Genomic DNA, 27,780 nt, shown 5'->3' on the forward strand with positions numbered 1-27,780 from the left:
TATTATATATGTTCAGTTAGTTTGGGGCTCTATTGACGTTAAGCCATCGTTAAATCACCTGTTCTGTGGGGAACCAGTGCTGTGGAATAAGCAGCATGTCTATACTTTGTTTAAAAAAAAAAAGTCAATTATTTTCACTTCCCATCAAGCTTTTTCCTAGACTTTCTAAGAAAAGTTCTGCAGATTTCAGTATTCTTAGCCATTTTTCTCTTTTTGGCGGATTTTTCAAGCTATAAAAATTGCCAAAATGAAGTAATTGGAAAGAGAGAAAAAAGATGTCTTGAATTACAACTTGAAATTCATAGAACAAAATGAATTTAATCTGTTCTATATATTGCAGTGGTAGATTAGTGCTAGTAGTAAGAGATTCTTTCACGTAACTAAATACAAATCACACAGTAGTTCCTACGTGCTTGAAGCCAGAGGAATTTCACAATTCCTTTTTTTAAGTCTGGGCTGTTCTTTGGCTTCCTGTTTAATATTTGATGTGCAACACACAAGGAGCTGGTTTCTAAGGCCTTGGGTTCAAATCACTAGCTGGGTGAGTGGGGGATGTCACTCAGGATCTCTGCATCTCAGTTTACTCACCTGTAAAATGAGGGTCGTGGTACCTGTCCTGGTTTTATTGGGGTTCTAAAAACTAAATAAGATTAAATATGCCTTTTGTTGTCAAAGGCATATAAGTATTAGATTTTTTGTAATTTTTTTTGACAAAAATATAGCAAAGTGAAAATCAGCCAGTGGGAATTGTTAGTGACCTCTTTCACAAGGTAACATTGTTGATCTCTTACTTTGGTAGAACTAGTTGTTCTACCAAACACGCCCCTAAAACAATTAAAATTTTGGTTTCTACCCAGGCTTTATAGAGAGATTTTAGCTGATCAGTCACTAGAAATGTTCACCACCTGTAGGAAGTAAATGCCTAAAATTTTGGCGGATTTAAAACTGACTTTCTTTTAAAATTTAGGGCTTTAATATCTTTCAGCAGTGTTTCACAATTTTTGGTATAGAGGTGTTATACATCTTTTGTCAGGTTTCTCTCTAGGTTTCCAAATTTTTTGATGCCATTGCAAATTGTATTTTTTTTTTTTTAGTTTCAATTACCAACAGTTTGTTTCTAGTATATACAAATATAATTGATTTGTGTGTGTATGTGTATTGATCTTGTATCCAGAAAACTTATTATACTGATGCTTTTAATGTCTGATTTATTAGATCAAAGTCAAGTGTTTTAAGTAGTTTTTTTTTTTTTTTCTTTTTCTAACTTTTATTTTAAGTTCATTGGGTACATGTGCAGGTTTGTTACATGGGTAAATTGCACTTTGCGAGTGTTTGGTGTACAGATAATTTGGTCACCCAGGTAATCATCATAATATCCAATAGGTAGTTTTTCAATCCTCACCCTCCTCTCACCTTCTACCCTCAAATAGGCCCTGGTGTCTATTGTGTTCCCTTCTTTCTGTCTCGGGGTACTCAATGTTAAAACAGACTTTTAATATCTTTTTTAAACTAGTCTTTATTACCTTTTGATAGGCTATTTGATCATCTAAAATACACTTGTCCTTTGCAGTACCTTTAACACCATGAATCTACCTCTCAGCCCAAAAATGGGTACAATGTAATTAATTTACATCTCTCTCCCCAACAGAGTAACCACTCTTCTGAATTTGTATGTATAGTCTTAGGGGACTTGCTTTTGTCAATCAACATACATCCTTAAGTTTTTGCATGTAGCTGTAGTTCTTTCATTGCTGTATGATAATCCACTGCATGACTACACCACAATTTATTCATTCTCCTGTTTGTAGCTATTTGCAGTTTAGGGCTAATACAGACTATGCTATGATATTCGTTCTTGTTTATGTCTCCTGGTATACACACACAACAGTTTCCCTTGGATAGTGGTTCTCAAAGGGTCATCTGGGGACCTCAGTGTCCACAGACAGTTTTCAGAGAGTGAGGAGGTCAAAACTCTTTTCGTAATTATACAAAGACCTTTGCCACTTGAACTCTCATTCTCTCCCAAGTATACACTGGAGTCTTCCAGGAAGTACATGATGTGGATATTGCAACAGACTGACTACAAAAGGCAAACACAAGAATCAGTTCTCTTCTATTAATCCAGAAACTAAAGAGATTTGAAAAATAACATTTAAAATACCCCTTTCTCACAAAACATTTTAACTGCCTCAATTTTAATTTCTAACATGGTAACTATCAATAGATAACCTACATAAACAAAAAGCCCTGTGGAGTCCTCAGTAATTTTTAAGAACATAAAGGGGTCCTGTGAGCAAAATGTTTGAGAACTACTGTTTTGGGTACATACCTACTGGTGGAGGTGCTAGGTCATTAGATATGCAGATGTTCACAAGATAATGCCAAATTGCTTCCCAAAGTACTATTTGCCCCCCCCCCCGGAAATAAATAAAGTTTTAGTCATCCATATCCTCTCTGACACTTGAAATTGTCTAATTTAGTAATTTCTGCTAATCTCATGATTATATAATGTATATCTTTTTGTGATATTCATTGGCTTTTCTTTGATTACTCATGAGATTAAGCTTCTTTCCACATGTTTACTGGCCATCATGTTTTTTGCTCCTCTGTGAAATGCCTGTTTGTGTTCTTGGCCAATTTTAATTGTTTTTTTTTTTTTTTTTTTTTGGTTGTTGTTGTATGGATTTGTAGGAGTTGATTATATAATGATACTAAACCTATATTATATGTGTTATGTATCTATTCTTTCAGTTCGGTAATTGTCTTTTCCCTTTATGTTATTTCTTGATGGACAAAAGTTCTTAAGTTTAATATAGTTCATTTTTTCCTTTTAAGGGTAATGTTTTTTGTGTCTGAAGAAGCTCTTCTCTATTCCAAGGTTAGAAAAATATTCTCCTTCATTTTCTTCATTTAAAATTTGCTTTACATGTTGAAATCCTTGATCCATTTGGAATTGCTTTTTGTGTATGGTGTGAGTCAAGAATACAACTTTGTTTTTCTATACGTATCATCAGTTGTCCCTGCACCATTTATTCAGGAGATCTTTCTCTTCCCCTCAGCTCGCAGTGCAACTGCTTTCATATCAAAATTCCATTTACATGTGTGTCTGTTTCTGGACTCTTCCTGTTCCATTGTCCATCCCTGCCCTAATACCCTATTGTAATAAGCACTGATAATCAGGTAAAACAGGACCCTCAGCTTATTTTACTTCAGAGTCTGTGGGCTACTCTGGGCTGTTCTTCCATGTGTATTTCAGATTGGATTTTATTGAGATTGCATTTAATCTAGAGATTAAGAATTAACCTCCTTAAGATACTGAGTTTTCTTATCTATGAAGACAATGTATTTCACTAAATTTTAAGTATTCTTTAAAATCTAAGTTTTAGGATTTTATACAAATAGATTTTTGTTAGATTTATTTCTAAAATCCTTATCATTTTTGTTGCTATTGTAAATGATGTCTTTTCAATGTATTTGCTGTTACTGTTGTATAGGAATGCAGCTGATTTTTAAAAACATAGTATCTTGTATTCAACTACCCTGCTAAATTCTCTTACTATTTTTAATGATTTGTCTGACATTCTTTTGAGTTTTTGTGTGAATAGTGGCATATTCTGCAGAAGGAAAGTAGCTGATTCCTTTCCAGTCCCTGTGCCTCAGTTTCTTTTTGTTGTCCTCATGCATTGACTAGGGTCTTCAATATGATATAGAAGAGAAAGTGATAATGGGCATCGTATTGTTTCCTGACTTTAAGGGAACACGTCCAAGGTTTTACAAATAGATGTTTTCATGAATACCCTTCATTGAAGAAGTTCTCTGTTATTCCTAGTTTTTTTTTTATTATTGTTATTATTATACTTTAAGTTCTAGGGTACATGTGCACAGCATGCAGGTTTGTTACATATGTATACATGTGCCATGTTAGTGTGCTGCACCCATTAACTTGTCATTTACATTAGGTGTATCTCCTAATGCTATCCCTCCCCCCTCCCCCCACCCCACAACAGGCCACGGTGTGTTATTCCTAGTTTTTTAAAGGTGTTTTTGAAAATCATGAATGACTGTTAAATTTATCAAATGTTTTTTCTGAATCTATAGAAATGATTATATGACTTTTCTCTTGAATCTGTTTGTCGAAAAGCCTTTTACTTTCTTGGGGCTTGAATGGAGCCCCTTTCAAATGTGGGTTAAGGAGACAGGATGATAGTTTAATGTATTTACAAATAAAAGGATAAGGAAGAATATGATTGGACTGCCTTCGTTCACTTTCATCAACCTTTGGTCAATTGTAAAATCTAAAGCAGTTTGGTGACAGAATGCAGACCAGTGCATCTGAAACTTCCACGTCAAATAAAAATCACCTAGAATCTTATGAAAAGGCAGATTCTGATATAGCTGATGCCTGAGCTTCTACATCTCATAAGCTCTTGGTGATGCTGATTCCACAGGCCCAGCGAGCGCACTAGTAGCTAGACCGTAGCAACCTGTAAATGACTCGCATTTTTCATTTGTCAAACTTTTCACTAATAGACTCAGCCTCAAATTATAAAGGAGAAAAAAAAAATCAGTCCAAAGAAGACAATAGATAAAACATTCAGGGAATTAGATTAGGAAATGTATTTTAACCAGAATCTAGGATGGTGTGGATTGAGATGTCCCCCCAGTTTGCCAGTACTGGCCATTGCCGTTTCTCCATTAGGATGTTAACTGTGACATCTTCCCCCTCCCTTCTATCTGCCCTCTGTAGCTTGATGTTGTTGGGGACAGTGCTGTGGACGAATTTGAAAAGCAAAGGCCAAGCAGAAAACAGAAAAGTTTAGGACTCCTGTGCCAGAAGTTTCTAGCTCGCTATCCAAGTTATCCCTTGTCAACTGAGAAAACTACCATCTCCCTAGATGAAGTTGCTGTCAGTCTTGGTATGTATCATCAGATTACCTGGAGGCCTGTCTCCAGTTACAGTGGGAAACTGGTTTCCTTGGGCAGGCTGAAGGTTGAGGTAGTGTGGGCCCCTCAATTGGGTGAAGACAGAGGAATAGGCAGAGCTTCCTTTGTCATTGTCAAATTTGTTTTCATTATACACAGAATTTCAGGGAGCCTCCAGGACCAAATGAGAATGCAGTCTCTTTTAACCTTAAAATATATTTTTATAATAGAGTTTCATTACAAATTAGTATCTCATATTTTAAATTCATCCTACTTCAGACAGATGCAAAACTATTTAGAAATAGCCTGCTTTTTATTTTTAATAATGCTTCCAGGAGTTCAGAACTGGTGTGATTTCAACTTTGTAAAGCAAGATTTGAGAGCAAGAGCATTATGTTTAAAGCCCTATACGATGATTGGCACAGCAAGTGGGTCAAACTAGGAAAAGGTCGTTTGGACATAACTCAAACAACTAAATCTTATAACAAAGAAGAATCCGTGTGTTCACGTGCGTGAGTGTATGATGTGAGATGGGTGTATGTGCTGGAAATATATATACACCTGCTTCAAAATAGAGACCCCTAGTGGACATTGCAGTTAGTTCCAGAATGAACGTATTGTTGACAATCGTTAAGTAAGCAGAAATCACAATGACTTGAAGGTGTCAGGGTGTCCCCTTAAAAATAGGAAGGTTTTACATACACACAAAAAAAGAAAAAGTTCTGAAGAAATCAGCTAAATAAATGATAGATTATAATTTTTAGTTTGTTTCTTAGTTCTATTTCCTCCATATTCTAGAGAAATGTGCCCAAGTAGAGGAACGTCAACTTGAATTATTCAAGCTGAAATCTAAATAGATTTTGGTTGTTGGAAACTGAGAAGAAGAGATAGTGGGTTATGATAAGAAGACCATGGGCTGGGCTTTGGGTCACATAATGCTAGATGTGAAGCCCAGCTTTCTAATTTACAGGCTCTAAGAGCTTTAAAAAGTGAATTAACGTTTTTTGGGTTTTTTTGTTGTTTTTTTGTTTTTTTGTTTTTGGTCTATAACTTAGAGACCGCAGCACCTACCTTGCAGAGACATAGCAAAGTTAGGGATGATGTCAGTAACATGCCAAAGTCAATGGCTGGCATGGAGAGCTCTTATTATGTGGAACAGTTTCTACTCAGCTCTTCCTAGAATGTCGATACCTTAGCTGCCTTGTCCATCTCTATAGGAAGAGGAAGTAGAGTGCTATGGTTTGGGGGCCGATTTGGAGCTCAGAAGTGTAATATAGTATTCTAGGATTGGGGGCAATTAATCAAAAAAGGGAAAGTGAGCCAACTGAGCATCAAAAAATGGGGTCCCTTGCTGGCCCTGGGGTGTATCAGTTGCATTCACATGGCATTTCTAATGGGAGGGTGTATGGAATGTTATACTCTCTCAACAAGATGTGTTAACATATGAAAACAGACTGGAATAAAGAAGCAGGCAGTTTTGGGCAAGGCACTATTGACTGCTCCTGCCAGCATCTTCCAGTAGGCATGGTGAAGAGCCAGTTGAGGGCTTTTGGGTCCAGGGTCCTAGAAACTAGTCTTACAGTAACAGAGGTAAAATGACAGATTGTCTGATACCCTTCTCATTGGGGTTCATGAAACCTACTTCCTCCATGTACCCAACTTCCATTAAGGAGTCTTGCACTGGTGTCCCTGCAGAAGACAAAGGATTAGATGTTTGAGGGCTGTGTTGCATCCCAGAGAGGACAGAAACGTGGACTCCTACTTTCGTATGACTGCAGATGGTTGTGCACACCCCATGTTATGGCTGCCTGGAGCAGAACTCTAGAGATTTTTACAACAGCTTCCCAGTGCCTCCTGATCACCCAGACCTGCTAAACAAGCATGCCATCTTTTCATGTGACATCATAAAATGGGGTCCCTTGCTGGAAGCTGTTTCACTGCCGACTGTCTTTTGGGGTTGAGTCTGAACTCTGTGCTACATCCCAGGTTACAGACTGCAAGACTGTATTTTACTGAGGATGTGCAGAGCATTCAAATTGCATTGTTTTCCAGATTCCAGTGCTATGTAGATTTGACACTGGATATCATGGGTAACAGTTTAGAGAACTGGGAGTGACTTAATAGCACAGCCTAGGAAACTATTTTTCTGGACTGAGAATTCTTAGTAAGTCCCACCAGCAACTAAGGGAAGCATAGCAAAAATTAGTAAATCCTTGACCATATAACTAATGCCATGATTGGGGTTAATAGAATGACTTCAATACAAAAGAAAAAGAAGACTGAATGCAGGGAAAACCGTTCTGACAGAGCAAGCCCCCAGAGTAATCTACGGGTCTTGAGACCTGTGAAATGGAACTTTTTAGTGCACCAGCCAGTGGATGGTTAAGCTCAGTTCAGATGAAAGAGGTAAGGGATTGTGCAGACAGGCAGCTGTCATGTTGGTTTTCACCAAAAGCACCTACTAAGCAACCACTATGCATCCTGAGAATCATCTGGATGGTCAGAAACTTCTTTTATTTTCCCTTCTTGGGGTGTCTAGCCACTAGATGGAGACTTAACAGCTTGTCGTCAGATATCAACTAACAAAACAGCCAGGCATATGGCTGGCCCTGGGGTGTCAGTTGCGGTCACATGACATTTATAATGGGAAGGTTTATATAATGTTATGCTGTAAACAAGATGTGTTAATACATGAAAACAGACTGGAATAAAGAAGCAGGCAGTTCTGGACAAGGGGCTGCTGCCTGCTCCTGCCAGCACCTTCCAGCACCTTCCAGCAGGCATCTGGCACCGAAGCCTGAGCTTGTGAGGGTAACAAGCCTTTCAGGGTCATGAGCTGAAATGTTCTGATTGACTGTGAAATGCTTCTTCATGCATGTGATAGAACTTCCTCTCAGCTCTGGAGTTCTCATTGTAATTTGGTATATTTCTCATGTTAAATTTTTGAAGGGCCAACAGCTACATTCAGAGTCTGCCCTGATTATATAACAGCTCCTGGCAAATGAAAGAAGGCATCTTTGTAGCTGGGCTGGTTTTCTGCAAGATGCCTGGAGGCTTTTGCTATAGGCCCAAGGGCCTGTTAGATAACAGAATGAATCACAGACATGAGATTTAAAACATCTGTTTCTACTATGACCTCTCATGCTAGCAGGGATTTTAGGTATAACCAATGTCATGCCAAAAGTAATGACAAAAGTATTTATTTAAAATTAACACCTACTGGGGACTGTACAGTTACAGTTAGATTTCATCCTTATTATTATATAAGATAAATACAAAAACACAAAAAGGTTAAGTAACTTCCCAGGATCACTCAGCTACTAAGGGATTTATCAGGGATTCAAATGTAGGCAGTCTGACCCCAGAGCCCCCGACCTTAACCACTGTAAGTATTTTTGCTAGGTGTAATGGGCAGCTTATAATCCTAGCTGCCTTGGGAGTGTTGGGAAAGTGAGTAGTGAGCTGCCGAGCCTCGTGGTCAGCTTGTACTGGAGTCTCTGTGCTTCACTTTTGGGCTGTTTGCCAGGTTATGGTGAATGAGAACACAGAGAATTGTCAATAGCCATGATGAACAAAAGGAGACTCCCATGTTGTTCCAACCCCAGCTCTGGCTTCCTTCAGCAATATGAGAAGGGTATTCAAGCCCCTGACACCTGCATTTCCAGTTCAAAATAGAAAACATAATATTTGCATCCATTTTCCTTACTGGTCCATTGAGAGCGTTATCAAGGTAATATTTTTATATCATTGGAACTTCATGAAAGGATAGATAGTATTGTCTAATGGGGAAGTGTCAGTTATTGGACACAGTTGATTTTATAGTCTGCAAAATTAGGAGTACAAGTCACAGTCAACCATCCATTCATCAAGTGTCCATTAGGCACACTGTTACGTGTATTGCTCAGACCACCAATTTCAGCATGCTGAAATGTTTGTGTGGTTTGCCTGATGGGTCTAAAGAGCAGTTGCTGTACTGTTTATGTCAGACAGATGGAAATGTCACCATCTGTAGGTAGATGTTTTATCTTAGATCTGTGTAAGGGTTGGATCTCAAGAAGGAAAAAGAAGAATAATTTCTATTGGTTGCATCCTTACAGGTTGAATTTCTTGAGCATCCACGCAGTGGGCATTATATTGGGGATCAGACAAAGTAGTTCACAGACATAGTCCAGGCCCTCAAGAAACTTCTCTTCAAAAATGTTTGTCTGCATGATGTCCATCGGCCTCTGTTTTTAAACAGGTGTGGAAAGGAGACGCATCTATGACATTGTAAATGTGCTGGAATCGCTGCATCTGGTCAGCCGGGTGGCTAAGAATCAGTATGGCTGGCATGGACGGCACAGCCTGCCAAAAACCCTGAGGAACCTCCAGAGACTAGGAGAGGAGCAGAAATATGAAGAGCAGATGGCCTACCTCCAACAGAAAGAGCTGGACCTGATGGATTATAAATTTGGAGAACGTAGAAAAGATGGCGATCCAGATTCCCAGGAACAACAGTTATTGGATTTCTCTGAACCCGACTATCCCTCTTGTGAGTCCATTGTAACTTCATGAGTAATGGCAGAGAAAGAGCGAGTGATGGTCTTTTCTGCAGAGATTCACTGCTCAGATGGGAGGTGCCAGGTTGACAAACCTGGGGGGAGATGTCCTCTTATTCTCTTCACTGGAGAAAGGAAAGCAGATGACTCCCCAACTGGACTGTCCGCTCGACCTCATTTAAACAAACCTGGCCGATGGCAGTTCACTCGAGTTTGGCCTGTTGGGAGAATAGATCGCTAGCAGTACTCCCATTTTTAGACTGGCAGCCCCATGCTGCTTCTTTTTGTGCAACTGTAAGATTTACATTGAAAAAGTTATATTTTCAAAGAGTTTTATCTAATTATATACTGAAGTAGACTTAGACTACTTAGAAAAGAACTCCATTCGCAGAAAATGTTGATAAGAAAGACAGACAACGTCTGCTTTCATTTGGTGCAGAATTTTTATTTACATCGGCGGCATTCTTCCTTCCCAATTCATATTTAGCCTATTCTTGTTTTAGCCATTGATCTTCATCCCTGTTGTTAAGATGACAAAGTACAAGTATCACGTCTCACTTGCAAATATAAGAAATGGAAAGAAAGGTGGGCCTGGTTTTCATTAGATTCACTGCCTCATGCCTTTTAGTTCCACCCCATGAACTAGTACTTATCTTAATAACCAGAGAAGACAGCCATCTGTCGGGGATGGTTTGCCTGCCATCCACAGGAGCACATATCTAATCTGTCTTCTGTTTCTATATAGTTCATTTATTCACATATTTCTGAAAAGAAGTGGAAGAGGCGGGCATCTACTATGTTTAGGGTATAGTCTAGATATTGCAGGCACAGAGAAATAAAAATGGAATAGCAATTTGCCTTTGAGAGGAGACTTGATGTTCTAAAAACAATTCTACATTCCTACCCTATCTTTTTATCATTCTACGTTAATCTTTCCAAGAAGTTGCCTCGGTAAAACTACCGTATGGATTCTATTGTAGGAAGTATAAGTATAAAGCATTGAGTGGTTTAAAATATGCATCTCAGAGTTTATGCCTACTGTAGAGTAATTTTACGAGCCACAAGAAAATCGGCCTCATTTCTTTCTGAGCTGACTTCTGCAATGTGTGTCCAGTAAGCTTCTGCCTGTGACAAGGGTGATCGTTCCATCTGCTGATAGGGCTAGATCATTTTGGGAAGCTGCAAGTATAGTCTTTCTTGTAGAAAATCATGTGCTTTGATGCTTTTGTTTCATTCCTTGTGTAGCATCTGCAAACAGTAGAAAAGACAAGTCTCTGAGAATTATGAGCCAGAAGTTTGTCATGCTGTTCCTCGTCTCCAAAACCAAGATTGTCACTCTGGATGTGGCTGCCAAAATACTGATAGAAGAAAGCCAAGATGCCCCGGACCATAGTAAATTTAAAAGTAAGAATCTTCACCTACATCAACTTACTAGTACAAAAAGGGTGGGATTTCATGTGTTGATATTTTCTCCTTCCAAGATTAAAAAAATATATATTGTTTTTGACATACGTACTCCTTTCCTGCATTCATCAAGGTTTTTGGTGCTGTGAGAGGTAAGTTAGTCACCTACTAGAATTCAGCTTAAAGTCCTGTCAGTGCCTTTTTCTTTATGGTTTCAGTAGAGTGAAAAAACAGAACACTATCCTGAGAACTCCGGTTAGGGAGGGTGTGAATTATTTTGCATTTCTCTTTAGTAATGCTGCATCCAAGACAGAATGTCTGAGTTTTCTTTCCCCTTTTTTCCCCACCCCCTGCATACTCTTCTGAAGGGTGGAGATGAAAATTGTCTACAGGTAAGAACCAGAAGAATGCCCAGGGTAAGGGTGGTGGGACATGGACAGGGAGAGAGTTTCCAAGCATCACACCCAGTGCATCCTCCTTTTCTGTCCGGCTTGGATACTGAGCCAAATGCCCTGGGCTGCTGGTAGCCTGTAAGCCCCAGGAAACCATGAGCTGCAACACTCTCTAGCTATTTTTTGTTTCCAGCTGAAATTACAGTCACCCTGTGGGTGAAGTGGCTAGATAAAATCAGGATTGGGAAGAAGAAAGCTGCATCTGGGGTGAATGCTTACTATTTCTAGATGATAATTCAAACTTCTTTGCTTGATCTTAACACCGAGGTCAAGTGGGTTTCCTACCTGTAAATCCATTTCTTGAATAGAAAATACTCTGTGGTCATTATCCTGCCTGTTTCATGTGCTACCACCCCTCCTAAGTATTTCCTCTACTTTGTACATATTTAAGTGTTTCTCCCAAAGCCACTTAAGATTCAGGTGAGGCCCATCCAACCGCTTCTCACTGGGTAGCTGGAATGCTACGATTTCAGGTGAGGAGCTGCCTGTCTTTAGCACAGTTGTACTGTTGACCTTGAGCATCCTGTGTGCCCAGGAGTGCAACCTGACAGGAAGCTCTGGGGAATCTTTGTCATTTTCACAGATCAGCTGCCTGGTGGAGCTGGCACCACAGTCTCCTGCTGGGAGAAACTCAGGGCATGCTTTTGACTTGCCATGTCAGAATTACATTCACTAAGCCTTTAATTACAGCCCATTCCCTCCCTTGCTGTTTTTGCAATCACAGTGCTCCCTGTGTGTCGCCAGGTGCCTCTTGTAAGAGGTGTGAAGTTGTGGAAATGTAAGGACACACTGACCTTCCCTTAGCCTTCAGATACTGCAGGTACATAAATCCTGGGTGATTTTATAACAGAGCCACTGGTCTCCTCATCCCAGCTTGCTGCTTTCCACCCGAGGTTTATATGGCAGCTGAGAAAAGTTACCTGTCACATAAACTAAACTGTTATGGTGTCACAGGCAGCATGATCATAATCGTGTTTTATATCTTCAAGCAAAGGTACGACGCCTCTATGACATAGCCAATGTTCTGACCAGCTTGGCTCTGATAAAGAAAGTGCATGTAACAGAAGAGCGAGGCCGTAAACCAGCCTTCAAGTGGATCGGGCCTGTAGACTTCAGCTCAAATGGTAAGGTGGCGTGGTTTTGCTAGCAGGCTGTTTTATTTCCAATTCTCAGTTCCTTTTTCAGGTCTCACATCTACTACACAGTGAGACTGATCTTTTCCCATGTCACATACAAAATAGACATGTGACTCCACTCTTGGAACGGTTAACATTAGCCTACAAATTGTGCGTGCTGGTTTGCCCACACACAGTAGGAAAAGAAATACTGAGCGTTTATAACGTGGGAGTATCTCTACTAATTTACAGCTCTTTAACTGTTTAAATTTTGTTCTGAAGCTTTTTCCTGAAAGTTTGGGACTGAGAATTAAAAATGACACCTCTTTTGAACTTCAGTTGTTGCTACATTAGCAGCATAAAACGTGGTTTCTCTTTGAAATTCTACATAATGTAAAAATTATGAGTAAAAATCACATCAATTACTATCACAAAACTAATAGGTGGTAAGATTGCATCTAAATATAGTATGAATGTAATGGACTTTTTTTATTTAAAAGGTTATAAATATAATTTTACAAAACAGGAGTCAAAGAGGATATTATCTTCTACTTATTTCATGGGTAATATATGAGCAATCAGGGACTAGATCCAACTGCACCAGCTATTTTACATACAGCTGTACTGCCTGGGAAGAAGCCATTAAAGTCATTTTTAAATTACCCTTCCAATTTTGGTGTTAGTGGTATAAATGTGAGCCACTTAACCCAGGCTTATAACTATATAGCTCTCCACCTCACTTGTAGCACATTATTCACTTAGGATCTAGATGAAACCACTTAAAATCAAGTATAACAAATTCAACCCAGTGCATACACACTGAGTGTGGACTGTGTGCCAGTGACTATACTAAGGGCCCTGAGAGATTGAAGATGTGGGTGACACAGTCCCTACCTGCATGAAGCATACAACTTTGCCATTTTCTCCTTTCTGCCTCTGGTTTCTCCCGTTCTTTTCACCTGTGAAGCCCTCTTCTTTTTAACATGAAAATATTCTCAACCTTCAAGATCTGGCTCAAATGTCAACTCCTCTATGAAGTTTTCCCTGATAGCCCAGAGCAGAGTGTCTCATCTGAATGACTGCAATTGAGTATTGTGCGGTTTGTGCTGGATGAGGTTGATACGATGGTGTCGTCCCTGCCCTACACATTTGAGACCAGACATCATCTTTATTCATCCTTGATTACCCCATAGTATCCAGAACAGTGCCTTACTCACTTTACTTGGTTAATGAGCTTCTATAATTAGGCATATAGTTAGCACACATTTGAAAGTTAGGAGAGCAATTACACTCTAGATGGGGTGGTACTGGCTCTATAGGCATTCAGAGAGGATACAAATTAAGTTCTGATGGGCTGTTAGGTTTTGGAAGGATGAAGAGAACATGGGATAAAAAATAATGAGATACAGTGTTACAGTGTGATCACTGTGGACTGCATTTTTGGAAGGCCTCAAAAATTAAGGCAAGAAATTTGGACTAGATGTGATAGACAGAATTAACCAAGAGTCTTCGGACAATGATTAAAAGAGAGGAAGGACTCAAAGGTGGTCATACCATTGAAGAAAATTAGATAGCTGGGCTGGGCACAGTGGCTCACACCTGTAATCCCAGCACTTCAGGAGGCCAAGGCGGGTGGATCACCTGAGGTCAGGAGTTCAAGATGAGCCTGACCAATATGATGAAACCCCGTCTCTAGTAAAAATACAAAAGTTAGCCAGCCATGGTGGCACGCACCTGTAATCCCAGCTACTTAGGAGGCTGAGACAGGAGAATTGCTTGAACCCGGGAGGCGGAGGTTGCAGTGAGCCGAGATCGCGCCATTGCACTCCAGCCTGGGCAACAAGAGCGAAACCCCATCTCAAAAAAAAAAAAAGAAAGAAAGAAAGAAAAAGAAAGTAAGATAGCTGGAAGATGAGCAGCTGTTGAGAAGTCGAGAAGTTCATGTATTTGCACCACGGGACAGAACGGGGAGAACTCTCTGATTTGGCATGAGAGAAAGACTTTGGAGGCAGGTCAGGAAAATCAAATTGAACGTATTTCCTCTGCCCTCCAGAAACCTGCTCTTTCTGTATTCCCTAGTTTCATTACTGATAACATCAAGTTTCCTTTGATTCCTTGAGCCATTCTCCTTCATCCCTTGGCTAGCCATTTCTCACAAATTTTATAAATGTCTTCCTCCTCCTCTTTCCTACCAGCATGGCACAGTGTATTATGAATGGTGTTTTCTTTTTAACAGCTTTATCGAGATATCATTGATATGTAATAAATGGCAGGAAGTTAAAGTTACAATTTGATAAGTTTTTCATATGTATGTACCTGTGAAATCATCAAGATAATGAACATATCCATTACCTTCAAAAGCCTCCTCCTGCCCCCTTTGTAATTCCTCCCTCCTGGTCCCCACTCCCATCCCCAGGCAACCACTGACCTGCTTTCTGTCACTTGGATTTGTTTGTATTTTCTATAATTTTGTTGTAAGTGAATCATGTATAGCCAATCTTCATTGTTCACAGATTTCATATTCGCGAATCTGTCTACTTACTAAAATTAACTTGTAACTCCAAAGTCAGTACTCAGGGTGTTTCCACAGTCAGTTGTGGTCATGTACAGCTTGGTAAAGAATTTGGTTCTCCCAATGCACATGTTCCCAGATGAATCAGGCAGTACTCTGCCTTCTTGTTCCAGCTCTCATACCATAAGCCAGCATTCTGTTTGCAGTCTTTTTAGTGCCACTTGTTCACATTTTTGTGCTTTTTGGCTCCCAAGTATTGCTGTCTAGCGTTTCTTAACACAAGAAAGCTGCATTGTGCCTTACGGAGAATATACATGTGTTAGATAAGCTTTGATCAGCTATGAGTTATAGTACTGTTGGCCAAGTTCAATGTTAATAAATCAACAAATATTAAACAGATTTCTTTAAAAAGAAACACACATAAACAAGGTCATATATTGATCAGCTAATGAAAATGTTGTAACCAGAGGCTCACAGGAACCTAATCCTTTATGTCCCCTAGAAGCAATGGGTCAGTATTTGCTAATTCGGTGTTTGCAGTGACTTTATAGAACATAACTACTGTGAATAATGAGAATGAACTATAACTATACTCTTTTGATCAGGCTCCTTTCACTCAGCAGAATTATTTTGAGATTTATACATATTGTAGCATGTATCAGTAATTTATTTTTAATGCTGAAGAGGCTATTATATATAAAGCTCCTGTGATTATTTATGTACATGTCTTTGTATGGGCATATGTTTTCATTTCTCTTGCGTAAATACCTAGGAATGGAAAGGCTGCAACGTATGGTAGGTGGATGTTTGAAATTTTTGAGAAACTTCCAAACTGTTTTCCAAAGCAGTTATAACATTTTACTACCAACAGTATATGAGAGTTCTAGTTCAACCATATCTTGCCAAAACTTGATATGGTCAGTCTTTTTAATTTTAGCCATCCTGATAGGTGTGTAGTGGTATCTCATTTTGGTTTTAATTTGCATTTCTCTAGTGATTAATGATGTTAAACATCTGTTTTGCCATCTGTTTATCTTCCTTAGTGAAGGGTGTGCTCAGATCTTTTGCCCATTTGTTGCTATTGGGTTGTCTGCTTTCTTATTATTGAATTGTGAGAGTTGTATATATATTCTGCATACAAGTCTTTTATCAGGTATATGATTTCCAAATACTTCCCCTCCATCTGTGGCTTTGTCTTTTCATTTTCTTACCAGTGTCTTTTGAAAGTCAGAAGATCTTAATCTTCAGGAATTCCACTAATATATTAATTTTTATTAATGTTTTTCTTTAGTGGGTCATGTTTTCAGTTTTTAGGTAAGAAATCTTTGCCTAACACGAGATCACACATGTGGTGTGAGTTATGGATCAATGGGGTGCTTTTCTGAGAAGATGGGAGGTTACATATTGATATCCAGTTGTACCCAGACCATTTGTTGAAAATATTATCCTTTCTCTACTAAATGTCTTTTGTGCCTTTATTAAAAATAAATTGACCACATATATGTATGGTAATGTTTCTGGACTCTCCATACTGCTGCACTGATCTGTTTGTCTATTTGCTGTCATGCTAATACCTCTTAAAAGGAGTTGGGAAATAGTCAGTCCTCTTAAGTTTTCTGGAAGAGTTTGTGTAGAATTGTTACTATTTTTTCCTTAGGAAGAATTTATCAGTGAAGAATTGATAAATAAAGAATTTTTCAGTGAAGCCATTTGGGTCTGGTTTTTATCTGTAGTTAAAAACTTTCTATGTGAGAAGGTTTTTAACTACAGATTACATTTTTTGAATAGCTATAGAGCTATTCAGATTATATAGCTCCTTTGAGTTCAATTTGTTCTTATTGTAGTTTATTAAGGTAGAAGCTGAAATAATTAATTAGAGACCTTTCTTCTCTTCCAATAAGCATTTAGTACTATAAATTTTCCTCTCAGTACTGCTTTAGCTGTATCTAACAAATGTCGATATGTGTGTTTTCATTGTCTTCCAATTCAAAATACTTTCTGTTTTCCCTTTTGATGTCTTCTTTGGCCCACAAATTATTCAGACACGTGTCATATAGTTTCTAAATATTCTGGGATTTTCCAAACGTCTTTTTCTTACGGATTTCTAATTTCATTTCATGTAACCAGAGAATATACTTTGTATAACTTGAATCTTTTAAATTTATTGAGACTTGTTTTGTGGTACAGACACAGTCCATCTTGGTAAATATACACAAATATACAGAGTATATATTCTGTTGTTGTTTCGTAGAATGTTCTATAAATGTCCAGTTCTTTTATATTCTTACTGATTTTATGTTTACTTGTTCTAGCCATTATTGATAGATGGATATTGAAATCTTTGATTATAGTTGCAGATTTGTAAAGTTTTGTGGAATGGATTTTGAGGCTCTTTCATGAACTCTGCCTGCATAAATATTTAGGATCACTATGTCTTCTTGATGAACTGACCCTGTTATCATTATAAAATTACCCTCTATTCCCGGAGATAATTCTTTGCTCTGGAATCTACTTTGTCTCATAGTGATATAGTCACTTCAGCTTTCTTTTTATTAGTTAGCATAATACATATTATCCTTTTATTTAAATATTTTCTGTCTCTATTTAATGTGAGTGTCTGGTGGGCAGTATACATAGTTGAATTCTTTTTCATCTAATCTGACAGTTTATGCTTTTCAATTGGGTTATTTAGGCCATTTACACTTAATGTGATTCTTGATCTTGAATTTTAATCTGTCATCTTGCTATTTGTCCTATTTGCTTATTTTTCCTCTTTTTCTTTCTTTTGGATTTATTAAGTATTTTTTATGCTTCCATTTTATCTCCTTTGTTGATTTCTTGGCTATAATTCTTTGTTGTGTTAATGGTTGCTTTAAGGTTTATAGTGTACATTTTTAATTTGTCACAGTCTACTTTCAAGTGATAGTATACTACATGTATTGTACAAGAATCTTACAATAACTTGCTTTCATTCCTCTCTGCCTGGCCTTTGTGCTATTGCTGTCAAACATTTTACTGCTATATATGTTACAAACCCCATAGTGTGTTACTGGGGATTTTTTGTTTGTTTTTTTTGGTAGAGACAGGGTTTCACTATGTTGCCCAGGCTGGTCTCGAACTCCTGAGCTCAAGTGATCCACCCGCCTCAGCCTCCCAAAGTGTTGGGATTAGGGGTGTGAACTACCACGCCTGATCCACAGTTAATTACCTTTTAAAGAAATTTTAGTAAGAAAATTTCCTAACCCTAACCCATGTTGTTACCATTTCCAGTGCTTGTCATTTTTTTGTAAATGTAGGTTTCCATCTAATATCATTTTTTTTCTGCTTGATGAACTTTAACATTTCTTTTAGTGCAAGTCTGCCAATGATGAATTCTTCTAGCTGTTGTATGTCTGAGAATGTCTTTATTGTGCCCTTGCTTTTGAAAAACGTTTTTGCTGGGTAAAAAATTCTAGGTTGATGCCAGGCACCATTGCTCATGCCTGTAGTCCCCACTACTCAGGAGGAAGGAGGTGGGAGGATTGTTTGAGCCCAGGAGTTCAAGTCCAGCCTAGACAATACAGTAAGGCCCCTGTATCAAATAAATAAAAGAATTTGAGGTTGAAGTTTTTTTTTCCTTTAGTTCCTTTTTTTTTTTTTAATTTTATTTTTTTTAGAGACAAGGTCTCACTCTGTCACCCAAACTGGAGTGCAGTGGTGTGATGGCACGATCATGGCTCACTGCAACCTCAAACTCCTGGGCTCAAGCAATCATCCCACCTCAGCCACCCAAAGTGCTAGGATTACAGGTGTGAGCCCACACACTCAGCCCTTTAGTTCTTTAAAGAAGTTGCTCCACTGTTTTCTAGCCTGCATAGTTTCTGGCAAGAAATCAACCATCATCCTGTTCTTTATATGTTAATGTGTCATTTTTCCCTGGTTGCTTTTAAGTTTCTGTCTATGACTGGTTTTAAGTGATTTGATGATGTATGACTTGGTGTCCTTTTCTTCATGTTTCTTGTACTTAGATTTGTTGAGTTTCTTGGATCTTTGGGTTTAAAGTTTTCATCAAATTTGGCTACTTTTCAGCCATTACTTAATCAAATATTTTTCCTGTCCCCTCATCTGCTGTTTTTACAGATTCCACTTATGCTTGCTTTTGGTTACCTAAAGTTGTCCCATGGTTTGCTGATTCTTTGTTCATTTCTTTTTTCTAGTGTTTCATTTTTGTACATTTTCTATTGCTATGTCTTTAAGTTCTCTATTTATTTCTACGCTTTCTAATCTGCCATTGATTGTATACACTGTATTTTTCATCCCCACCATTGTATTTTTTTATCTCTAGAAGTTTGATTTGAGCTTTTACATTTTTGATGTCTCTAAGACAACATATCCAGTCTTTCCTCTAGTGGCTTGAATTTATGGTATGCAATACTAATACATGTTTTAGTGTGCTGGTCTACTTCCTATCATCTGCTTCACTTCTGGGTCCATTTCAATTGATTTTTCTCCTCATTGTGGGTCATATATTCAGTTGTGTACCAGACACTGATAATTATACATTATTAGGTGCTAGACATTTCTGTATTCCTAAAAATGTTCTTAGCTTTGTTCTGGGATGTGGTGAAGTTGCATGGAAACAGTGATCCTTTTGGGTGTTGCTTTTAAGTTTGGCTCAGTAAAACTCTATGAGCTTCTAGTCTTTAGTACGTTTTCCGCCTTATTAGGGCAACACCTTTTTTAGTACTCTAACCAATGCCTCCTGAATTAGGAGGTTTTTCTACTGTAGCTATTGGCAACAGGCACTTTTCCCAGTCCTCTATGAGCTGCAGACATTGTTCCCTCTAGTACTTTCTAATGGTTCTTTCCCCGGCCTTGGGTATCTTTCTCACACGCATCAGTACTCCGCTGAATGTTCAGTTTGGACCTTTGCAAATCCCCAGCATTCTCTTTCTGTATAGCTCTCCTCTCCAGCATTCTGCCCTGCAAACCCTAGCTGCCTTGACTTTCCAGGACTCCCAGCTCTATCCTCAACTTAGGGGGACCTCCAGTCTCTGTCTAGGTCCCTCTCCCTACATCCCAACCTAGAAACATTCTCCAGGCAGTAAGCCAAAATCATCATAGAACTCACCCTATTTGATTCCTGTCTCATAGAGATCACTGGCCTACATGTCCTGATGCCCAAATGTGTTGAGAGCCGCAGTTTTATGCATTATGTCCAATATTTTGTTACAGGAAGGAGGCAAATGTGGCCCCTATTACTGACTTGACCTGTTTTCTTTTTGATTTTGTAATTTCTTATTTTTCTAATTGGGCTTTTGTTCTAAGAAAAAGAAAACTGTAAAGATTACTTTTTATTGTTATTTTCATTTCAAAGTTTAATTAATGTGAAATGCATGTTTTAGAAAATGTAAGTCTAGCTGAGCCTTTCAGTTTATTAAATCAATTCTCTAACTAAAATATGCAAGCTTTGAGCTTAGAAAAAAATTAGCACAAATGAATAAGGTAGAGATGACCGTCTGTACAACATGGATAGCTGCCTGAGTCTGTACAGAAAGTTCTATCTTAACCCCACATACACTCCGTTAAACACAAACAGTGTCTCCAGGGCCTAACCTTCTGTAATCTCACTGTTCTGCAGCATTTCAACCAAGAGGTTTCTGCTGACCTTATTTCTTTGGTCACATAGTAACTGAGCCTCCTACTGCATAAGAAAGAAATAATAAAGCATAACAGAAAATAGAGATTCTCTTATTCATTGCTGTAGATCTATGGCATAGGAAGCTGATCTCAGTTAATCTTGAAAGTGAATCTCAAAATATTCATTTTGAGATGAGCATTGTCAGGCTTTCCTTTGATACTCTCTGCCCAAATAGAGCATCTAAAATGTGAGGCTCATTCTAATTCGGGTTGAAGAACATCTTGCTCTACTTCTGTTGCAGTTCAGATAATTTTAGAATATACATGGATTCAATCTCATTTTATAGTCATCCACTAACTTAAAAAAAAAAAAAAGTACATTGAAAGAAATTGGGGTTTGAGACAAGGCTCATAAAATTCCTTTGATTGTCTTAGTTTTTGATTTATAGGGTAGTAGCTCCATTACAATTATAGGTTCAAAGCCATCTCTTAAATAGACGAAAATTATCCTGAATTACAGCTGTATAACAACACTACCAATTCTCTCATTTATGTAGATGAAGAACTGGTGGATGTTTCTGCATCTGTCTTACCAGAATTGAAAAGAGAAACATATGGCCAGATTCAAGTCTGTGCAAAACAGAAGCTGGCTCGCCATGGTTCTTTCAACACAGTTCAGGCTTCTGAGAGGATCCAGAGGAAGGTGAACTCAGAACCCAGCAGCCCGTACAGAGAAGAACAAGGTATCTGCCCTTGCATAATCTATGGAGTCCATCAGTTGCCATGTAGCTGTAGCCCATGCCAGTGCAGCACCCATGTGCTGGCGTTTCCAAACAAACTGACTCTCTCAGTGTTTTTTCCAGTGGTCTACTTTTTACTTAGCTAAAGTGAAGCAATTATTGGAGGCAAAGGAGATGCTGATATCACAGTCTATGAACATGACCCCTTGCCTAAAATTGATCCTAGTCACCTTGTAGACCAATTGGTTTGGCATAGTTGGCCTGTTTGATGTATCTCAGAAACTCGTTAGACTTACCAAGCAATGCTTGTTTTGAATACTTTTTTTTTTTTCTTTTTGAGAGAAAGGTCACCCTGTCACCCAGGCTGGAGTACAGTGGCATGATCACAGCTCACTGCAGCCTTGACCTCTCAGACTCAAAACAGTCCTCCCACCTCAGCCTCCCAAGTAGCTGGGCCCACAGGCATGCATCACCATGCCTGGCTAATTTTTTATTTTTTTGTAGAGATGGGGTCTCCCTGGGTTGCCCACGTTTATTTTGAATTCTTGATGAGACCTGAATTCACCATGAACAGTTAGCTTCTGAAAATTTCTCTTTGAAGCAAAACCATAACAGTTTTGAGTAATCTCTGAGCTGAGAATAATGAATTCTCAGCTATATAATTCTCAGTATATAGTTGGTATGTATAAGTCTCTTGCTATATTTGTTAAGCCTTCATCTTCCTTTTCAGGATCAGGTGGCTACTCTTTAGAAATTGGAAGCCTGGCAGCTGTCTACAGACAGAAAATAGAAGACAATTCACAGTAAGTAGTCTATAAAAGCTCAGAGTGTATTCTTTTCTATCTCCTAGTGTTAACTTTGACTAAATTGCAATGCCAACTATCAAAAGAAAAAATTTAGGTCAGCCGTTTATTTGTTAGGAATTGGTAAGTTTTCCCTTTGTGCCCTACACTGTGCAGGAACTAGCATCAGGGACACCAAAGTATGAAAAATGGATACTGTAAGCTATGATGGCTTCTAGGAAACAGATAAAAAGACCAACACTGAAAAGAGACAATTCATAATTAACATGACCCTGAGAAATGATGTATCAGAGTTCCATGAATCACTTCATCATTATCATAGTTGGTTTTGCCACTACCTACCAGGTACCGTTCCAGGACCCTTAGTGTATATTGACTCATCTGATCATAAGAGCAATCCTTTGAGGTTTTACAGAGAGCTATTACCCTCATTTTACAGAGCGGAAACTGAAGTGCAAAAAGGTTATGTAACTTGCCCAAAGTAACACTGCTAATAGGTGACAAAGCTGGGATTCATATACCCAGGCTGTCTGACTTAAATTTGGGGCCCGATTTTGAAAGAAATCATGTATCACCAGAGAAAGCAGAAGAAACGCTAAACAGAGTAATTAGAAAAGTGTTTAATGACAGATATGGGAAGACGCAGATTACAAGGCAGGGCCAGGGAGTAGAAGACACCAAAGCCTGACTCGTTTTGCTGTCATGGTTTGTCCAAATAGGACAGGAAAAGGAAAAACCATTCAGCAGAAGAGGTTAGGTGTTGGAGGCAAGTAGATCAAGTTGGCAAAAAGTTGGCAAAAACTAGATCAAGTTTGAAAGCCAGAGAAGAGTTTGGATTCATCAGGGAAACCATAAAGAGCTACTGTAGGTTCACTGATGAAGATCATCCTGGCTACTTTTCGCAGGTGGGATTAGGAGTGGAGAAAGGCAGGCCACAGAACAGAGCATTTGCAGTCATTCTGGTCTGCTGTGGGGCAGAGCTGAGCTGTGCTCACCGGAGGTGGAAAGAAAGGGAAACCAGTGTGAGACAGTGAGTTGGCAAGGCTCGCTAAAGCAGACAGGCATTAGAAAGAATGTCTGCATGTCAGGTGATGGTGATATCATTGGTGGAGATGGAGAAGTTGAAGGTGGATGGCTGGGTGGAGGGATGGTGGGTGATATACCCAGGGTGGGCATGTTCAGTTTCACAGAGCTGAGCAATACCCATTACTCAACCAGAGGCAGCTGATTGGAGAGATGATGCATCTCTGTGGCCCAGGGTGCTCCATTTTATTCTCAGCAGCACAGTGGGCAGTGAGATGATGGGCAAAATAGGTCTTCGTGATTCTCTCAGAAAGACGGAAAGAAATCCTCGTCCTCTGTTTACTGTTTTTTTTGTGTTGTTGTGGGTGTGTGTGTGTGTGTTTCTTTTTTTTTTTTTTTTTTTCCTACTTTTTGCATTTTCTTTTTGGAGACAGAGTCTCACTCTGTTGCCCAGGCTGGGGTACAGTGGCATGATCTCAACTCACTGCTCCGCCTCCTGGGTTCAAGTGATTCTTGTGCCTCAGCCTCCAGAGTAGCTGGGATTACAGGCATGCGACACCACGCCCAGCTAATTTTTGTATTTTTAGTAGAGACGGGGTTTCGCCATGTTAGCCAGGCTGGTCTTGAACTCCTGACTTCAGGTTATCCACCTGCCTCAGCCTCCCAAAGTGCTGGGATTACAGGCATGAGCCATTACGCCTGGCCCTCTGTTTACTATTTCTTAAAGGATCATTCTTCTCTATTCCTAAAAATAGTAAGAACATAAACATGGTTTTAAATATTTGGAAATTTTTCCAAACGAAAGGCCCCAACATTGTTTATATCTTATTTATTTCATTTTCTTATTTTAGAGACAGGGTCACCCAGGCTGGAATGCAGTGGCATGATCGTAGCTCACTGCAGCCTCAAACTCCTGGGCTCAAGCAATCCTCCTAGGCACCCCACAGGAGGCATGAGCCACCGTGCTGGCCTATAAACTTGTACATTTATGGGACTTAATTTTGACTGTGTGCTGCCTAAAATGTTGTTAACAACACAGAGCAGAATGGGACAAGAATGGCAGAAAATAATAATTGAGAACATAAGTTTGTTTCCTCACTGCCCACTTCATTTCTTTGATACTGGATTTGTGAAATGAGACAAATGAGATTAATCTTTTTTTAAATCAAAGTCCAGTCTCTGTTACTCTCCCAGGGTCTCTCACAGTCACTGAGAACATGGGTTTTGCCATCAAACGATGTGGGCATGGGCCCAGCTTCTCACTTCAGAACTGGCTCACCCAAGGCAGGGTGATCAACCGCTGCACTTCAGTCTTCCTCACTAGTAAACTGGGGGAAATGAGAGTAGCTTTTTTTTTTTTTTTTTTTTTTGAGACGGAGTCTCGCTCTGTCGCCCAGGCTGGAGTGCAATGGCGTGATCTCGGCTCACTGCAAGCTCCGCCTCCCGGATTCACGCCATTCTCCTGCTCAGCCTCCCGAGTAGCTGGGACTACAGGCACCCATCACTGCACCCGGCTACTTTTTGTATTTTTATTAGAGACGGGGTTTCACCGTGGTCTCAATCTCCTGACCTCGTGATCCGTCCGCCTCTGCCTCCCAAAGTGCTGAGATTACAGGCGTGAGCCACCGCACCCAAAGAGTAGCTATTATTATAATAATTGCATAAAATTGTTATACTATTATGCTAATTATAATAGTATGTACACGCCTGGCAAGGGTGTAAGTGCTTGGTAATTGATAACGATCAGATGTGGAAGAGATGAAGGAGGAAGGAATGTTCACTCTCACCTGAGATTCCAATGGCTCTTCCCACATCGGCTCTCCCACCCCATCCTAACCATTTATCCAGGCCACACCTGGGTGTCTGCCTCTGGGATGAGCTAACACGTGCTCAGCGAGTGTGCTTATCTGCCTGAGGAGTATTATCTCATTCCTGATTTGGCATGGCTCTCTTTGGGAAAGTAAAGGGTCAGGAGTTGATAGAATGTGCTAACTTCATTACGTTTCTTTTTATTACAGGGGAAAAGCCTTTGCCAGTAAGAGAGTGGTGCCTCCATCAAGCGGCTTGGACCCTGTTGCTCCTTTCCCTGTCCTCTCTGTTGACCCAGAATATTGTGTTAATCCTTTAGCCCACCCGGTATTTTCTGTTGCTCAGACGGACCTGCAGGCATTCTCTGTGCAGAACGGTCTGAATGGACAAGTGGACGTCTCACTTGCTTCTGCAGCCTCTGCTGTGGAGAGCCTGAAGCCGGCACTCCTTGCTGGCCAGCCTCTAGTGTACGTGCCCTCTGCCTCACTGTTCATGCTGTATGGAAGTCTGCAGGAGGGACCAGCGTCAGGGTCAGGGTCAGAGAGGGATGACAGAAACTCAGCAGCCCCAGCCACAGTAGAGCTGTCATCCGCACCCTCAGCTCAGAAGCGCCTCTCTGAGGAAAGGAATCCTCAGGAGGAGGATGAGCCAGCCACGAAAAGGCAAAGCAGGGAATATGAAGACGGCCCACTGTCGCTCGTCATGCCCAAGGTAAGGGAGTGCAGGTGGATGTGTCTGGTGACATCCTGTTAGCCCCGAGCTTCTTCCTAATGAAGATACACTGATATTAATAAGCGATGGAGTCTGGAATATGGGGCTATTTCATGTCACCTGCGTAATTCATTAAGCACTGGAGTGGCTCTGCCAAAAATCTTGCCTTAAAATAGTGCGCGAGAAAGGTGATTTTTATAAAACTTACACTTTCTATAAAATGCTAAAAAGTATAAAGAAGAAAAGTTACCCAGAATCCCACCACATAGAGGCATCACTGTTAACATGTTTATATATTTCCTTCCAGCTTTTTACATCCTTTTTTTAAAACAAATTAGGATCACTGAAATAAACATCTTAATCCAGGATGCAGCTGAGTTCCAGAGGGAGGAATGTGGGTGCTGTCTGGCTATCAGATCTTATGCTTGGTCAGTTCTCTTCACTGCTCAGTGATCCTGTTTCTCTGACTTTAAAACGAAAAGAACAAAAATATGAGCTGTCCACATCTCCTGCTTAGTAGCCATTCAGAGGTTAATGAGATATGACCAGTAAAACTCTCAGAAAGCAGGAGCACTATCATTACAGTGGTTTGCAGTGGGTAGGCTGGGCACACTTCCTGGAAATCATTACACTAATTAAGAACTTTTCTCTATTTTTTTCTCTTGCCAGAATGAATCTTTCTCATTTTGTAGATAGCCTGGGGTTGCAGATCAGAAGTGAAAGACTGGCATATGTCTTAGGTAACCAAGACATCTTGGGCCAGCCCACAGTTCTTATGAGACCCCAAAAGACTAGTATCAACACTCTTTATGTGTGTTACTAGCTCAGAAATATATCTCACAGTCTAACCACCATGGCCAGTTTTCCATTGCTAAAATCTCTATCATTTCTCTACTTTGAGAATACTATCAATGCACATGACCTGACATGACGTTTTCAGACGATTCCTACAAATACAATGGAAACCGCTGACATACACAAATCAGCGTAGCACGCAGCTGTATGCTACCTTTATGTGTTAGCAATATTAAGAGAGCTGTTATTAAGATTTACTAATCCCAGCCAGGCGTGGTGGCTCACGCCTGTAATCCCAACACTTTGGGAGGCCGAGGCGGGTGGATCACGAGGTCAGGAGATCAAGACCATCCTGGCTAACACAGTGAAACCCTGTCTCTACTAAAAATACACACACAAAAAAAAATTAGCCGAGCGTGGTGGCGGGTGCCTGTGATCCCAGCTACTCGGGAGGTTGAGACAGGAGAATGGCGTGAACCCGGGAGGTGGAGCTTGCAGTGAGCCGAGATGGTGCCTCTGCACTCCAGCCTGGGTGACAGAGTGAGACTCCGTCTCAAAAAAAAAAAAAAAAAGATTTACTAATCCTAGTACTTTGGGAGGCTGAGGCGGGTGGATCACCTGAGGTCAGGAGTTCGAGACTAGCCTAGCCAACATGGTGAAACCCCATCTCTACTAAAAATACAAAAAATAGCCAGGCATGGGGGACACCCCTGTAATCCTAGCTACTTGGGAGGCTGAGGCAGGAGAATCACTTGAACCCGGGAGGCAGAGGTTGCAGTGAGCTGGGATCATGCCACTGTACTCCAGCTTGGGCAGCAGAGCGAGACTCCGTCTCAAAAAAAAAAAAAAAAGGGATTTACTACTGGAATTTTGACTTACTTTCCTGCTTCCTGGTTTGGTTGTGTTTAGAAACTCTCAGATTCCACAGACCTTGCCTCTCCCAAGACTATGGGTAACAGGGCATCTATACCCCTCAAAGACATTCATGTGAATGGCCATCTCCCTGCTGCAGAAGAGATTTCAGGAAAGGCAACAGCAAATTGTTCTGTTTCTTCTGAGTGGGGAAATCCTTCAAGAAATACAGATGCTGAAAAGCCTTCAAAAGAAAATGAAAGCACCAAAGAGCCTTCTTTGCTACAGTATCTTTGTGTGCAGTCTCCCACAGGTAAGGGATATCATCATGTCTTAGAGTCCCTTGTGGCAGTCAGATCATGAATAGGATTTTTAAATTTTTGTCTGTGTCACCTGACCAAAGTGGCTTATCGATGTGCCTGAGTCATTTTACTCTTAGCCCCTTTGTTTTCTCCATCTACAAATGGCGAAGCTGATTCTACTT

General features: G+C 39.9%; 1 protein-coding gene and 2 long non-coding RNA genes across 7 annotated transcripts in view; 1 reads left to right on the forward strand and 2 right to left on the reverse strand.

The window, feature by feature from the left end:
* Positions 1-27,780, reverse strand: part of LOC105473321 (uncharacterized) — a 154,147-nt gene that overhangs the window by 107,255 nt on the left and 19,112 nt on the right. The gene's annotated exons all lie outside the window — the stretch shown is intronic.
* Positions 1-27,780, forward strand: part of LOC105473320 (E2F transcription factor 7) — a 42,748-nt gene that overhangs the window by 10,122 nt on the left and 4,846 nt on the right. For all 5 annotated transcript variants that reach the window (XM_011727076.3, XM_071071396.1, XM_071071395.1 and 2 more), the window contains 8 exons: positions 4,748-4,916; positions 9,164-9,454; positions 10,707-10,865; positions 12,307-12,441; positions 21,121-21,306; positions 22,034-22,106; positions 25,148-25,649; positions 27,354-27,609. In XM_011727076.3, coding sequence (XP_011725378.2) covers positions 4,748-4,916; positions 9,164-9,454; positions 10,707-10,865; positions 12,307-12,441; positions 21,121-21,306; positions 22,034-22,106; positions 25,148-25,649; positions 27,354-27,609 — 1,771 coding nt within the window. The remainder of the gene's footprint in view (positions 1-4,747; positions 4,917-9,163; positions 9,455-10,706; positions 10,866-12,306; positions 12,442-21,120; positions 21,307-22,033; positions 22,107-25,147; positions 25,650-27,353; positions 27,610-27,780) is intronic.
* Positions 9,494-12,244, reverse strand: LOC105473319 (uncharacterized). The gene is made up of 3 exons (XR_982179.2): positions 12,112-12,244; positions 10,501-10,709; positions 9,494-9,980 (listed from the first exon to the last, which is right to left on the reverse strand). It is a non-coding gene; the product is annotated as an uncharacterized lncRNA (long non-coding RNA).

Source organism: Macaca nemestrina, chromosome 10, assembly GCF_043159975.1.
Source record: "Macaca nemestrina isolate mMacNem1 chromosome 10, mMacNem.hap1, whole genome shotgun sequence".
NCBI lineage: Eukaryota > Metazoa > Chordata > Mammalia > Primates > Cercopithecidae > Macaca > Macaca nemestrina.